Source organism: Diprion similis, chromosome 1, assembly GCF_021155765.1.
Source record: "Diprion similis isolate iyDipSimi1 chromosome 1, iyDipSimi1.1, whole genome shotgun sequence".
NCBI lineage: Eukaryota > Metazoa > Arthropoda > Insecta > Hymenoptera > Diprionidae > Diprion > Diprion similis.
The window spans coordinates 5,982,536-5,998,392 of NC_060105.1; the positions used below are offsets into that span (position 1 = coordinate 5,982,536).

The 15,857-nt window shown below is 41.6% G+C and overlaps 1 protein-coding gene across 12 annotated transcripts in view; it reads right to left on the reverse strand.

Moving 5' to 3' along the window:
• LOC124409968 (serine/threonine-protein phosphatase 2B catalytic subunit 2-like) overlaps positions 1-15,857 on the reverse strand; it is a 105,362-nt gene that overhangs the window by 56,093 nt on the left and 33,412 nt on the right. For 5 of the 12 annotated variants that reach the window (XM_046888053.1, XM_046888043.1, XM_046888023.1 and 2 more), the window contains exons 1-4: positions 15,570-15,728; positions 14,508-15,123; positions 13,638-13,916; positions 12,198-12,401 (exon numbers count right to left, since the gene is read on the reverse strand). In XM_046888053.1, coding sequence (XP_046744009.1) covers positions 12,198-12,401; positions 13,638-13,916; positions 14,508-15,102 — 1,078 coding nt within the window. In that variant the 5' untranslated portion in view covers positions 15,103-15,123; positions 15,570-15,728. Of the gene's footprint in view, positions 1-12,197; positions 12,402-13,637; positions 13,917-14,507; positions 15,124-15,569; positions 15,730-15,857 lie in introns of those variants that run through there. The other 7 variants (XM_046888013.1, XM_046887985.1, XM_046888089.1 and 4 more) reach the window with 5 other exon arrangements.

Here is a 15,857-nt window from a genome sequence, read left to right on the forward strand (position 1 = left end):
CGTCTTAAAGATTATACAAAGATTTGTCTTTTACTTTTGTTGTACGTATAAAGTTGGGCCGCGTAGCGCGTGGCGAGTATATAAGGACGGGTTCTTTTTTTTTTGCTCTTGAAGCGAGTCGAATTGCCGGAGGCGAAGAACGATCTCTGTATGTGTGCGTAGGAAAAGGAAAAGGAAAAGGAAAAGAAAAATAAGAGATACTTTTCTACCCATGTATACACGTGTGTGAGTCTTACGTACGTATGTATGGATATTGTGCCGTGTACGAGGATAGGGTATACACTATACCCATGTGTGTACGCGTCTTACGTGACTTTCGTCGGGAAAAGAAGTTTACCGGTGGCAATCAGATTTCGCGAAATACGCTGTACAGGGTACTCAGACGTTGCTTGTATTTGGGAAAAAACTAGGTGTAGGTATTGTGCGTACATATCCCCGGGAATAGCTTTATACGTGTACCTACATCTGTACCGTAGAAATTCGCGGGTAGATGGTTACAGTCGATTCTCTCAATAGGACCGGTCACGGGGCTGTAGGGAAGGATATTTCGAAAAATTGACTTAACCCCACCAACGAGATTCCATAACAACTTTTTCAACAACATTTCACTTTTGTTGCCGGCCCTATTGCGAGAGGCCCTCTGTAGAGAGAGTCGATTGTACAAGTACTTGCGTACAGCTTCGAGTTATGTTGTACGTCTTCAGGGAGGTTTCCACTCTTTCGTTGTCAGGTTTACAAATATCTCACGCATTCCACCCTCGATCAATATTACACACATATATTTGTATACCTAATAATTATTATCCTCGCAAGGCAGCAACAAATTCACGGATAATTATCACCTGTCTCTACATCTCGGTTAGAAAAATACCGGCTGTCTCTGGGTTAGACAGGGGTTTACCACTATTGTTGTTATTATTATATTCAATACATTGATATCACGCTGAAACATTTTTTTTCTTTTTTTTTGTTTGTTTTTTTACCAGTCACCCGGTAGTAATTACATCGCGTCATTTATTGTTTCGGATCGCATGCAGATCGAGAAGGTATTTTTTCGTATTTGACCAAGCCTATTCATTATAGCACGTTGAGAATCGTAAGGGAGAAAAACTAAAAGGTGAAAACATGGTTTAGCTTTTGAAAAAAAGAAAAAAAGAAAAAGAAAGATAAAGAAAGAGCTCCGCGAGGGGAGGAACTGATGAAAAAAGAGAAACGGCATCAGATCAAGTAGAAGATTTATTCGGTTGAGAGAACGAATTCTCAATGTTGTCGATGCTGAAAGAATGCGTAAAGAAGCCACTCCGTTTGTATACATTTTCATTGTCCAAGGAATTTATACGTCACGCGCCATCTCGCGTCAGAATCTTGTCACGAGACTTTTCTTACTTGGTAAGATTGACTATCGGCAATTTCTTCACGAGTGAACTTGTCTTTTCTTTTCTTTTCTTTTTTTTTTTGTATTTCGTATTACTTTACCTTTTTTCTCCTCGCTCGGTATTACATTATTTAGAAAACGTGAAATGGAAAAGAATCAATAATGACGCATCTTCGATCTACCGATCCTTACGATTAGTCTCGTTGATGCAATTTTCACGTCATGCTTTGACATTTACTAAAATATTGCTTGTACGCGTCAATATTCGCGACGGGCAGAATCTTGCGGTCGGTTGGTCGGCGGATCGTTAGTTGGCTGGAGTTGCACCCACCTTATTACGTATACCTACGACAAGAAGTTATGCATACACATTTATTATACACACACATATATCTACACGTAGAAGTTACGGCAAAGTGTACGGGTTGGTATTGATCTCGCGGAGGTTAGAGGTTGTACTAACGGTTCGATGTTGACATTGGGAATAATGAATTAGTCTTGTCGCTTAATCGACGATTATTACTGATAAATAAACAGAAACTAGACACCGTACTCTAATGATGTACTTATGCAATAGCGAGCGACGTTTCTATCTGTATTTCATTAATCATCATTAAACTTATCCTTGTGTCGCATGAAGTATAAAATAATGTAAACTTGGAATGAAATATAATGCAGCAATCGCACAAATTTACGCAAATCTACTACTAAAAAAAAAAATGTAGAACATCAAATTTTGTGTTAAGAATTGTTTAAGACATCTATAACGTCTTTAGTGAAAATCTCGTTATTTGGTATGTTCGCTACAGTTTGGTCCAAGCCGACGAGTAATTCGTCCGTGAAATGGCCGAGTGTCCATAGCCCGGTTTTGCGACCTCCGAGTACGAAAGTTTATAGCTGCCTCTTATATTGTTATTTGTTATTTTCATCGCCCGTTAAACGCACCTTCGCCGCGCAACTTCTCGCATGAAAAGTCGCGTGTGCCTGCCTTGCCTTATACGCGAGATAGCCGCGTGCATTATAGCATACCTACCCAGACGCGTTGTAGATTGTAAAAATTGATTAGATAGGTTAAACCCGCGAGTCGGGCTGCGACGTTGACGGCGAAAGAAAATATATGTAAAACGTACGTGTGGAGTGTGTTGCGTGTACGGTAAATTCAGGGGGAGAGAGAGAGAATATGACGTCGACGAAACTGTTCAATCCGATCAAATATTTAATCAAATATGCAGTCTCATTTCCGTGCATATTTCATCGCGTTGTGGCTTTAGAATGCAGCTTGTTACGAGGCAGCTACGTACATTTTTTCCAGCGAGAATGAAATTGTGTGAAGAAAAAAAGAAGAAGAAAAGTTGATCTCATCTATAGACATGTTTGTGAAAACGATAGCGATAATGGAATTGAAAGTTACGCAGTGTGTTTTCCGTCTGCCAAAAAAATCGTCGGCTCTCAGAATTCCCGAATATATTAAGTCTGTAAAGAAGTATATGAAGTATCGACATTTAACCTGACATTTGAAACGAAGCAGCAGGCAGGTAAAGTGCACAATTCAGGTCAGAGATAACGTGCATGATAGCTGCAGGGAGACACACGCTCCGAGCGCGAATAACGTCCGTTGAGTGTAATAAAAATTTTATCAACAATCCGCGAATAACCTACAGAGTTGCGAAGAAAGACAAAGAAGACAAACGGGTGGTGGAATAGAACAAGAAGGACAGAGACAAAAAATAGACGAAAAACAAATTGAGGGTAGGAATGAAAAATAATAAATCGGGCAAATGAAATGACTTCAACAGTTTTTCAATCGAAATTCGCTCTTTATCCTCGAGGGATTAAATTTCCGATTATACAAAGGGATATTGTTTGCGAGTGAAAAACATCCCGAGAGAATAATATACGATTGCATGCCTGCCTGCGCTCTACACTCCGTGTATGTAATTGTTAATCATTCCGTCGGCATGAAGGCGACCCGGTTATTCTTACAATTACTCGCGTGTCTCTGGTGCCTCGAAACCTGCGCTCTTCTTTCTCTGTCACACGGGCGGCGTGTTAATTAGCTGTATCAACCGGGCCTGCAGTAATTTTACTCTGTAAACGAGTTCAGCAACGTCGACGAACGAGACGCGAAACGCCTGGGAAACCTGCAGCTATTATCGATCCGTGAACAAAGGATGAGGGGAACCGAGCTTCCACTTTCAACGTGACTTTTCTGCTGTAACAACTTCGATTTGAATTTTATCCAAATTTGAAGAAAAAATTAAAATTTAAGCTCACGAAATCGTTCATGTTCCATCGAATCTTGATACATGTACGTGCGCCAATGCTTGACAATTATCATTATCATCATCAGATCATTTTAATTTTCTTAAGACGACCGAAACGTGGTTCTGGGCACAAAATAAAGATAACCTCTGTACAAGGTGTGACCAGAAAGTACAGAATCAATTTTGGTCTGTTTCTATTCTTTGTTATAATATTTTCTCATGAGTTCTGTTGAGGTAATTTGCCAATTTTGTGACAATAAAGTAAGAAAAATTGTTGCCTCGGTTATCGGAAGTAGTGGTACCTATAACAGCTACTAAAACTAAAAATAGTTACTCGCGTCGCACCTGCTCAATTCTTCTAGTTCCATCGTTTGTATACTAAAAAGTTACCACAACTATCGTATCATACACATTTCATCACGACTACTTGCTAGTACGTAAGGTACCAAAACAAAACGTTTCCCACGTCAACTAATTCAGACATATTGCGACTATAATTCTCTTCCATTCGAAACACAGTTGTAACCGATTTACGATTCGCGTTTTCCTCTTCCATTTCTCTCTTCCAAAAGGCTATTTTCTTTCCCCTGCAGTTTCCCACGCACACGTGTATAATGTACCACCCGAACAACAGGATGATGGAATATTTGCTCGCGGCAGGTTCGCGAAAAGCCTTGATATCGCATCGGTGCGGTTCGCTCGTGGTTGGGTGCAGTGCGAGAGGCAGGCAGGTCGGAGCTTTCGCTGTTGGTAAGGGTTGGATACGAGGGAGGGAGGAGGGAGGAGGGAGGAGGGATGTGGGATGTGGCTCCCTGGGGCTGCAGGAGGTATAATATATTCAGAGTTGCGCGAGGAACGGAGGGCGCGGAGATGAAAGTAGGAGGTGGAGGTAGACCCGCGTGTGCCGTGGACCTCGGCATACTCTCGTTCGGTCGTGTGGGTGGGTGGGTGCAGGATGGTACGCGTGTGCTAGAAATCCAGGGGTTCTCAAACTGGGTCGAAGCTGGCGTCTCGCCGTACGATGCAAAATTCAGAAATTAGCGAGTGCCAGCGAAAGCAATTAATACAGGGAAGAGGGGAAGAACCAAAAGGACTACCCCTGACCTGCAGGGACATGGGAAGAAGAGTCGAGACGGAAATTCTTTCAAGGATTATATTTTTGTACCCGGAGAGAATAAAAGAGCAGATCTTACTCAAAACTGCAGGAAGAGAGATGAAGATGAAGCTAGCAGCCAGAGTTAGCGTCCGAATGTGGCAAAATTTTTGGAAATAGAATAAAGCAGCGTAGTTTTATCCTTCTAATTCGATCAAGGTTTTTGCAACATTTTTATTTTCGCATTCGACTATCTTTTTCGAATGAACGCTGGAACTAGCAGTCTCTTAAATAGAGGAATAGCATGTCAGGTTTGTTGGTAAAATATTAAAATATTATTGACTTGAACCTGCAGAATTTGCTGTAGAATCAGTCAAAATCACTATCTGCAGAGTAAAAATTTCTACGTTTACAGTAAAAAAATATACTTTACACGGGTATTTTTTTTTTTTTTTTTTTTTTTTTTTTTTTACCAAAAGCAGTGATGTGACCCTATTTGACTGCAGTTTTTATTAAAATCTGCTCTTTTCATTCTCTCCGTGTATATCGTATAATATTATACGGGTGAAAAACAGGTTAGAGCTGTGAATGAATGGCCTTCTAGGCCGCTTAACTTCTTCTTCTTTTTCTTCTTCTTCTCCTTCTTTTTATGCCGAAGAAAGAACAAAAGACTCGTTCAACCCTTCGGCCACTTAATGTTTTAAGGTATTTTTAATTCCTGCTTTTGAACCTCCTGGAATGCCACTGCTGCTGCTGCTGCTGCTGCTGCATGGCTAACGGCGAACAATGCGCGGCTGGACTTTCGAACGAATCTCTCCGCAGTGCAGGCTGCGGAATTACCTGCACAGAGTTGGCAAGTGCTCCCCTAGTAGTAATTTCACTTTGAAGAAAGCAGGGCAAACCTGCAGGTATTCTTTTGAGAATAACCTCGCTCCCTCCGCCCTCCCTCCCACCCTCTGCACACTGTGCTCGAGGCGATTTTCTTGGCTCTATCAAACACCGAGGAATCGTTGAAACGAGTCACCCTACGTCGCACCCCTCCTACCTCGAGTTGTACCTACCTTAATATTAAACTGCGCAAGACTTCCGGAGCACGGCAGTGTTCGCTCGTTAATGTTTATCCGCTTTTATGTCCGCCGCCTTGCGTATTCACTTTTAATATTTCGCAATCGTAATAACACGCGGAATTATGATTCTGCGGTAATGTTGGCGTGAATTGGCACTTCGAAGTATACGTCATGCTGCCATAACGCCTTACCGTTACTGCACCGCGTTATTTATACCGTATACAATAACATTATATTTTATATTCGTAATAAACTCGTTCTCATATTCAATTCACAATGTAAGGACAGATTTCTCCTCAACGGGATTATCATTATACCGCGGTGTAAAAATATTGTTCTCGTTAAGAAGAAGGGAAAAAGCGCAGACATTTTTTTTTGTTTTTGTTTTTGTTTTTGTTTTTTAATGCCACAATCACACCTAAACATTTCCAAATTTCCTTCCTCCAGTTCCTTACTTCAGTGCAACAATGGCGGCTATCGGAAGGCCAAGATTACCTACATCCACAAATCCCATCAGCGAACTGGTGCTTTGCTTATCGTTTTCAATTTGTTTTTTATATCTTTTCGCGAACGCGTATTATAGGTATACACATAGCTGCGCTCATCTCCTTCGCCGTGTCGATGATTACCTCGCGTTAAAATCGATCTGCGAATTTCAGAGACAAGTCGATAGGCATAAATTTTTATTTAGCAATTTCCTTGAGATATCCACTGGCTGACTTCATTTTTGCAAAATCGTTTAAAGCATTTAATTTCCGTACTTCTGCCTCACGCGGATCTAACCCGAAAAATGGCTTGAAGGCTACACGCAAGTGTTCCTTCGTCATTTTATAACATATGACCGTAACTTGTATTACAGTTTTTCAAGTTTACGATTTTTTTTTTCACCACACGCGAGACAGATAAAATATGAATAAAAGAAATTCTTCGGTTTCAACCCACGCTTATAACGCAGGTTGACTTTTGTTTTTTCAAGAAATGTATAAGATAATATATCTTTCCGCGCGTCCGTCTTTCGTAAAGAATTGCAACAGCTGACCGGACCTTTCCTCAGCTTGTCAGTTTACAGTGAAATTTATAATGTTCTTAACGTTTCGAATATATATTCGAATCGATGATCGGATGCTCGACGATACGTTTTTTTTTTTTTTTTTTTTTTTTCCTTATGCTGTTTATCGTTTTCTTTTGACACATATTTAACCGTGACACTAATCTGCTCCTGTCGCATGATCAAACCATTAATTACACTACTGAAATGATATGCCAAAACAGATATACATAAATCATAAGGGACAGGAATAAAGACTGAAAAAATTATATCGTCCATAATTAAAACTACCTAGTTACATCGGTCAGACATCACGAAACTAGATCAAGGGTGCAGAGTGGAGAAGATACCCAACATCTTTTACCGAAAATACAATGTAGTAATAATAATAATAGTGATGATAATAATAATAATAATAATAATAATAATAACATAAAATTACGCAAGTCTGCAAAAAATATTTTACTTTGGCTGGTTGGAAAGGTTTTGGTAAATTTTATGTTGTCGAGTGCGCTGAATCCAAAAATGTTTCCATTTCCGCCCATCACGTACAGTATTTTTGGAAAATACAAGGTGACAACATAAAAAAAGGTTAGCGATAATAAAACAAACCATCATTTCATTATTCATGAGTCTGACTTTGATACATATTAAATGAAAGTAAGAAATCACTTTTGCATACGATTTTTAAAATCAAAAATAGGATAACGGGATTGCGAGTTAGACGGGAAGCTTATCTCTAAACGAAACTACAATCACGAGTTGAAGAAAGAACTTGAGGTGATTTTTTGAGTATCTTTTCCGGTTTCAGTGAGTAAAAATCTATTATACGAGGTAGTATAAAAAACGTATACAGTTTTTTCGTTGCAGACGTGCGTTAATGGTCGTCGTGTGAAATTAACATGACTAACGTAACGACCATAGAGAAAGTGGTACATACACTGGTCGTATGAAGCAAAACCAATCAGAAGGCTGGAAAATCTTATTCATACGTTGCGACGCGACGTTTTCAAGCTCGAGCTCCTCGTAGCCGCCGAACGAAGCCCCGAGGTCTATTATCACGCCGCAAAGCTTACCCTGGTCGACCCCTCGAGCATGTGTGCGTCCGTCGAGGCGGGGGTAGACGTATCGGAAAGAGTTCTCAGGGTTCCCTGGCAATATGCCCGTATAGCGAACGGGAAAAGAGGAGACTAGGTGCTTGTATCCAATCCCCAAGGCGCACCCAAGCTTTTCACCCTTTCGACCGGGCAGAAATACTTATATTTTTCCTACTTTTTTTTTTTTTCATCCGCCGCGGCGAAAAGCTGCGCAACGATAACGAATAAGTTGAATTTTCGAGAGATTCGATTCCGCTTGCTCATGTGGCTTAATAATGATTTTTCCCAGAATTACCGCATTCGAGAAAAGCTCGCGAGTCGTTTTTTGCACCTTTTCCAAACCTCGGAGATACAGAATTTTATTTATAAATCGAACCTCTTGGCGATTAATTTGGTCCGACTTTTTTACGTTAAAACAATTTTCTCCATATATATCAGACTGAGCTTGGACATCTAACTAAGCACATCGACAATCTTCAAGTCTCTCGAATCATAACATTTGAGTCAACTTTCGGGTCAATTGCAGCTTTTTTCGATCCCGGTGATCTGTTTGGAGAATTTTTGCAACGCGATTGATAGCTGCGTCTCTCCTACTCTCATGGATCGGGAAAAATGTTGACGCCGCAGTTTCACCCCAAGTCTCGACTCGAGGATACCTGCCAGCCCTCAACCCCAGGCTTCAGGTTTCAGGCTTCGGACAGGCGCTGTAGGCGCGACCTGGACTGGTGTCTTATGGTACCAATATCAACCCCGAGCTTAACCCAAACCGAGGTACATTACCGTAATAGCCTTTCGGCGAGTAGCGGGTGTCGCGAAGCCGGCGATGCTGTAATACACCGCAAGCTCTCTTCTCCACCCCTTACTCTCTCTCACTCTCACCCTCCTCCTGAACCTCTGATCTCTAGACGGAGGGTACTCAGCCCGCTTCAATCCATTCCCCGGCTACAATGTACCTTTGAGGTTTGTCTGTCTGGCAGAAGATGAGAGGTTTTCAAATTCACTCGGAAAGAAATTCTCACCTGCAACTATACTTTGTCATCACGTCCACATGTGTATTGGGACAATGTTTCCAGGAGACAAGAACAATTCAAGAATAGTTCCCAGTCGGAATTTTAAAGGACTAGCAAAATTTAAGGACATTTTCAGGATCACCGGACACCATGTTTATGGGCAGCCCCTTACTAACACAAACCGTAAATCAATGTTGAGTATTGCACTTGCATATTTTTTCTCTCAGTACGAAATAACTACAGTTACTTCGCCTGAGTAAAATGTAAGATAATCTTACGTAAGAGTTCTGATTCGTGTAATTTGTTTGCGTTATTCGCTGACGATTATAAAGCGCGGAGTATTTAAAAGATACGTTTATACGACAAGTAGATTGTAATATCGAGAGCGCAGGCGCGAGAGATCCGAGCGTCGTCCCTGCGGAGCGCGCGATGATAGATAACGGCGAACATTTCATCATCTGTCAAGATCACCGGCTTTTTCACGCTTAATCAAAGCGGGCGTGATTGTCAACTGTCAAAATCAGCTGTTCGCGTGCAAGGATCAAAGCACGACCCGCACCTAAAGCGGGTCGGTGAACTGTCTGTGAATCAAGTTGTTCGCGTCGTCTCGCGTACCTATATCGGATGCCTGCAATGTGATGATACAGCTCATCGTCAGTCTGCGAAGTGATCGGAAGTAGGTACATATATATATGTATATATACCTATAAGCTATAGTCTTCTGTGCGTTCAACGCGTGAGAAATCCGCGTTCAACAGCCGTCTGGTTTTTAAACGCGTTTCGGAAACCTGTTGCTAATTTCTTCTACACACCGATTCTCGATATTTTTTCGTCATCCAAAATGGGGTAACTCGTTTCGAAAATGGCTAGAGAATGGTCATTTGCTCTGAATTTTCTTTCTTCAATAAAAAGGTTAATTGGCAAATGTATAACAGATTGTCGGAGGCTGTTTCTTAAAAGAAAAATTTCGTTTTCCTTAACCTCGTCCACATTTTGAAAAAAAAAAATTTTCCTACTCAATATTTTCGCCTGAATTTTATTATTCGTGGGTTTTTTTGATTGCTGATCACGAGCCTGAGGTCAGATTTTGACAATTTTTGAAACAATCTTATTTCAGGACTAATTCAAACTGCCATTTTTCCGAAAATAAGGTCCAGGTTAAAAAAAATGATATTCTCCTTTTTAAAAACGGCCTCTGATAATCTGTTGTAAATTTTCCGACCTTGATTTTCCATCCAAAATTGAAGAAAGAAAAAAAAAAAAAACTTCCGATTCTGATCGGCAGATGGCCGTTCTCTAGTCATTTTTTAAACAACTTACCCCGTTTTGGACGATTATGCGACGCCCCGTCGAATCGGTTTAACACGATAGAGAACCGCGGGCTCGGCAGGTGTTATTCGCTAGTTGGAATGGGTTTACAGATGATGCATCCGAGGGTATTACGTTTCCGAGTTGGCCGCGTTGAGCAGCAACCTGGCATCTCTCCCGATGTCCCACAATTCTCTCTCCAAGGTGACAAAACGACTGACAATTCGAGGTATTTACTGGGGCGAGAAAACGCGGTGACTGGATTCTTCTCCCGACTTTTCTCCGGTTTTTTGTCGTTCTATCAAACCGATGAATCGTGACGTTTATAATTGACGTTGAAATGATGTGTAATTTTTCAGGTGCCACGAAATAATCCCTCAAAAAACAAGAAAACAGGTTGGAACGTTGTAAATTTTAGTCGGTGAATTATAAACTGGATTCAACACCTCCCCGAATGATACTGGTAATGGTGCAGAGTGTGTGTTCAGGAATTCGGGAAAAATTCACGGAGGCAAATTTTTCTCTCCCGTTCAAACTACGACGATCAAATATTTTTGATTCCAACAAAATGCCTGCATTCTCGTCCGTTATACATGCCAAATATTTTATCGCAAATATTATGATATTCAATCTTTTTTCTTGAATTTGACTCGCGCGATTTCGCAAGACGACGACGTTGACGTAGTTTTAGACGATAAAAATAAGTTGAGTGCAAATTCAGAACCAGCTCTCGAGTAGAAGATACCTTATACTATGCTTTTACCTACGCGTTTAAAGCTCGAAAGCAAAACACCAGGTGAAAAAACAATTGAACATCGCTCGAGCGTCGGAACTTGTAAATTATTCACGTCACCACTGGTCCGACCTTTAACCTTTGGTTGTCAATGGCCCCGTTAACCCAAAGCGGAAACCACCGGCGTCGCGATGTCTTGACGAACAGACCTCGATAAGAGTGTTACAAGAATCCTGAATGCGCTTACGTCTGATCGCGTAACATCGCGTCAACTTGAAAGGTGAAATCGACTCGATTCGATTTACCGCGAGTAACATTCCTCTTGTGAAATCATGCACGCATATTCATAATAGCCAGATATATATTATCGCGGGATGTTTGAACGCGTCGTTAACGAGTGAAGACGAATTACAAATGTCAAAACAATACTGTGTCGGTGCTAATTGCTACGTCAAAGTTTACTCCGTTGGAACGTTGTTTCAATGGTGAGAAGAAGGTGAAAATTTCTTGGGGGAAATTTCAGTCGGTGCTTGACTCGTCGAGTTGTAGAGAGTAATCGTTGAGTGCATGTGACATCGAGTCAGACGTTCGGCCTGGTTCCCGTCTTTCGTTGTCAGTTTAAAGGAGAGAAGTGACAAGCATCGAAGAGTCGAGAACAGCTGGAAGGGAAAGGAAAGCAGAGCTCGACGCGTCGTTGTCACATACTCGTAAAACACCTAAATACAAGGATCGAAGAGGCGATGAAACTTTGAAAGAGTATTTCCTCGCATCGAAGAGAATTAGAAGCGTTGATCGTGAAAATTAAACAAAATGTGTTTGAACTTTCGACGTCAAAGCAACCGTAGATACAACCTGGGAATTTTTCTTTTTCCATTTCTTCTCTCGGCTTCCAAAGCTTTTTCAACCTCGTTCTTTGCCTCGATGTCTTCGGCTCTTATTACTGCTTAAAACCCCCCCTCGACCATCCAGCGATACATCTTAGCCGCTTTGTTTGTCAATGAGCGTTGTAAAACGCTTTGCAAATGTTGGCTGCGCGGGAGTGAGTAAAAGCACGTTACACAGCGGTTATTCGCGGTGATAAATTACAACGCGTATCGGGGATACTAGGTCTGCGTATATACAATATAATAATAATATGAAATAAAAGCATTGCTCGGGGGTAAATTGTGTGACAAAAGAACATCGTTCGGACAATCGCTCACCGGTAACGGGGGCTTCTATGTCGATCATCGTTCTTTCCGAACGCAGAAGACTCGCTCCGTCGGTAACTATGCGCAGCGCCGCCGCCTCGTCGATCCTTCCTTCGAGGATGAAGTGCTGTTTCAGGATGTCGGGTCGTGGTTTGCCTGTCCGCGAGTCGAATACCTCGGCGACGGTGAGCTTGTGCGACGGCGGAAACGGCACACCTGGTGACACAAAGATCAAAGAAAAGGGGATGAGTTACGGAAATTTGTCGAGCACCTGTCTGCGGGACCAAAACAACTTCGGCAATTTTCAAGCTGCGTCTGAACTTTTTTCTTTCTCTCTCAATTTTTTTTTTTTTTTTTTTTTTTTCATGTTGCTGTAAAATTACGATTACAATTGAGACGGATTTTACTCTGGGTGTGCGTCTGTAGAGTGTCTATACAGACTCAGGCCAAGATTTGCTTCGGTAATCTTGCCTCTGATGTTTAATTTTCTTATCTACCGCTCCCATGCGTTAATCTCTCCACCTACAGCAGCGGTCTACAGACAACACAAAGTGCCGGTCGAGTCGCACGCGTTCACCTATTGTACAAACCCGAGACTCTCTGCCGCGCAAGTATTATCAATACAGCATTATACCCTTATGCATGCAGAGTTATATGTGTTTAGTATTAACAACATAAATACAAGGTTATGTTTGATGATAATATCGTTGTACTCTCTAAGGCGTATATAGTTGGATCAATATTTATTCAAGGCATCTAGGCATCTCGAGGCTTAAGTTGTACGGGATTAGCCGGCTTGTTGTTGCGCATTTTTATTACCTTCTTTCTTCTCACTTGTCGGGGAAATATTCTTTTATTTCTTACATTGCTATTGCGAACGCGATACTGCAGCGGTACACTTTCCTTTCGGTTGTTATATTTCTTTTTCGTTGAGAAAAAGAGCTGCGAAAAAGGTGGATAAAAGTAATGAGGTAAAAATTTCCATTCCGCTTGAATCAGATTAAAAGGTTAGAGAAAAAGTTACGCAAAAAGCACGTCTTTAGCTCGGCGCGATTGCCTCACACCCTTTCTACTGCACTTTGTACTCAACTATTACGCGCACAATTCAGCACGTAGATTACACGTAGGTATACCTACGAGCTTTTTAAACATGCTGCGCAAAGCACGTTTCCAACTGATTTATGCTGATTAATTTTCTAAAAGGCAAAAGAAGCGAGCGGAGAGAAACGAAATACTTAGAGAGATTAGAGATAAGGGAGGAGCACTCGCCATGCATCCTCGAGAATAAAAACGTATAAATGAAATACTAGTTCGCTATTATTTTACGACTTAATTAAAATTTCGTTCTAATCCCGGGATTCTGATTGTGAGATTCGACCTTCTCAAGCTTTTTCAACTCCCCTAATTAACCGCCGAATCACATTGCGGCTTTCGTTGCACCCAGGAGTCTACCTGGACGTTGTTCATCGAGCGGTTCTCGTGGTTTATCGTCAGGCAGCGGTGGCAATGTACGCAATATCTTCGGTGTCGTCTGCTTGTTATTCTCCGCTGTGAAGGGCTTCGGAGCAACATCACAGCGGGGGTGGAGCTCTCCCTCGGCCATAGCGAGGTGTAACAATTTTCGAGCTTCTCTGAAGGTGGCTTCCATTTTAATCATGGCATTGACGCAGGTCTCTGTATTTTTGAACACGTCGTCGATTTCCTTGGGTTCAACCGGATCGGCAGCCGCATCTGAAAGGTGAGAATCGCCCAGAGGCACACCTCGGCTAAAATTCTTGCTCGCGAAAAGGCGAAAATTACGTCTACGTCTTACGTCGTGATGCTGCGCGCGAAAAACCGTGGCTGCCAAGTCGAATAATAAAGTAGGTATATTAAACTATACCGTTGGAACGGAAGTTGCGAAAGTTTTTAAAGAAAACTTAACCCAGAATGATTTTCGCGTTATATCTGACCGTGAAAAGATTTCGGCACTAAAACCTTCGACGAATTCAACCCCGTTTATTGCACAGCTTGTCCCCTTTATCAAACACCGATAAAACTATCATTCCCCAAGGTTTGATCACCCTACGAGTTTCACATCGAGCTCTCTTCGTTCTCGAAACTTTGGTAACTTTCTTTACTAACTTTGGTTTCTCGGTTAGAGACATACTCTGTCCAAGGTTCCTCGCAGCATCGCGATCAAAGACGCTTCTTCTTTCTAGTATCGTTTCTTTCTTCATTTTTCTTCTTCACTGTCATTGTAAAAAAGTCGTCTTTCTCAACGTTTCCTTAAAAATCTATAAGTCGCGTTAAAAGTTCCGTTAAAAACGTGGAATTGTATACCTAAAATTCCGGAGGCTTGGATTTTACTTTCGATTTTGCAGGCTTCCTTCAACAACTCGTCCAGGCTCTCTTCATCATTCGCAACTTTCACACCGTCAGTTGATTTTTCTCCCGAATAATCATTGCTCGGAAGTTCTCCGTGACGATCGTTCGACTTCTCCGCTACAACGACGCAACGATCGGGTTCCACGTTTTCCGACGATTCACGCGAAGTGGATGGTTTTGGATCGTCGATGTTGCCGTTGCCTTCCGATAGCGACTTTACTCTGCTGAACTGAGTGAAACCGAAGCGATTTTTCATAACGTACCAACCGTCATTCTTGGTTTCGACTCGCGGACTACCCTCAGGAGATGAAGACTGAGCCCGCGATTGTTTCGACTCAGATTTTGAATCGGTTATCTTCAATGATTTGTCCCGACTCAACCATCTTTCAAAGCCTCTTGTAGCAGTCGAAACAACGCTGCGACTAATCTGGGATTTGCATATGCTATATTTGTAACCTTCATCGTTGTTGTTGTTATTGTCGTCTATAGTATTCGAAAGATTTTCTTCCGGTGGATCTTTCTTAGCGGATGGTAATCTACGTTCGGCCATTTTGTTGGCTAATCCACTCGACTGTTGAAAAAACAAATAAATAAAATAAACACTCCGTTCCTGTCTGGTGACAGTGAAAATGCTGAATCAGAGTTTTTTGCGAGACGGGATTAATCACGAGGCGAAATATTATTTGATTCTTTACAAAAGTAAAACGAACTTCTGACGAATATTTTTATCGTATTGCAAAATCTTTTTAGCCAAATTTTTACACCCAGTCTGATAAACGCGTGAGCAATAAACATCCAAACAGCGTTCTTCAGAGTTATCGCGAGGGAATTAAAACCGTATTGCATTTATTCGCAGGATATTTACAAGCTTTAAAAATCCTGGGACTTTGTCATGCTCATATATACACGTATAATAACTGCTGCAGTACAGCGGCGAGTTAAAGGCATGTAAAGGAGATCAGGTCATGGCCAGGAGAGCAAGAACAAGAACAAAAAACAAGAAAATATTCTACTCACCTCGCAACTTTTCGCCCTGAATATACAAGTAGGATTCACTTACGTACTTCAAGTCTTCAAATATACTCGCGAACCCTTTCAAAAAGGAAATCAACGGTGTAGATATCAAAAATTCTTCCCGAAGCACGAACGTTGGAACGTCGAAAGGTCTTAACACGAAACGCACCGAGCACGTAGAGGAGAAACGGGTCCGAGAAACACGGATAATGATAAGACGAATACGTGGAAATGTGCAGAGGGACTTCCGTTGAGCTTTCAGCCTCGCCACGGGCTGCGTTCGAAGCTTCG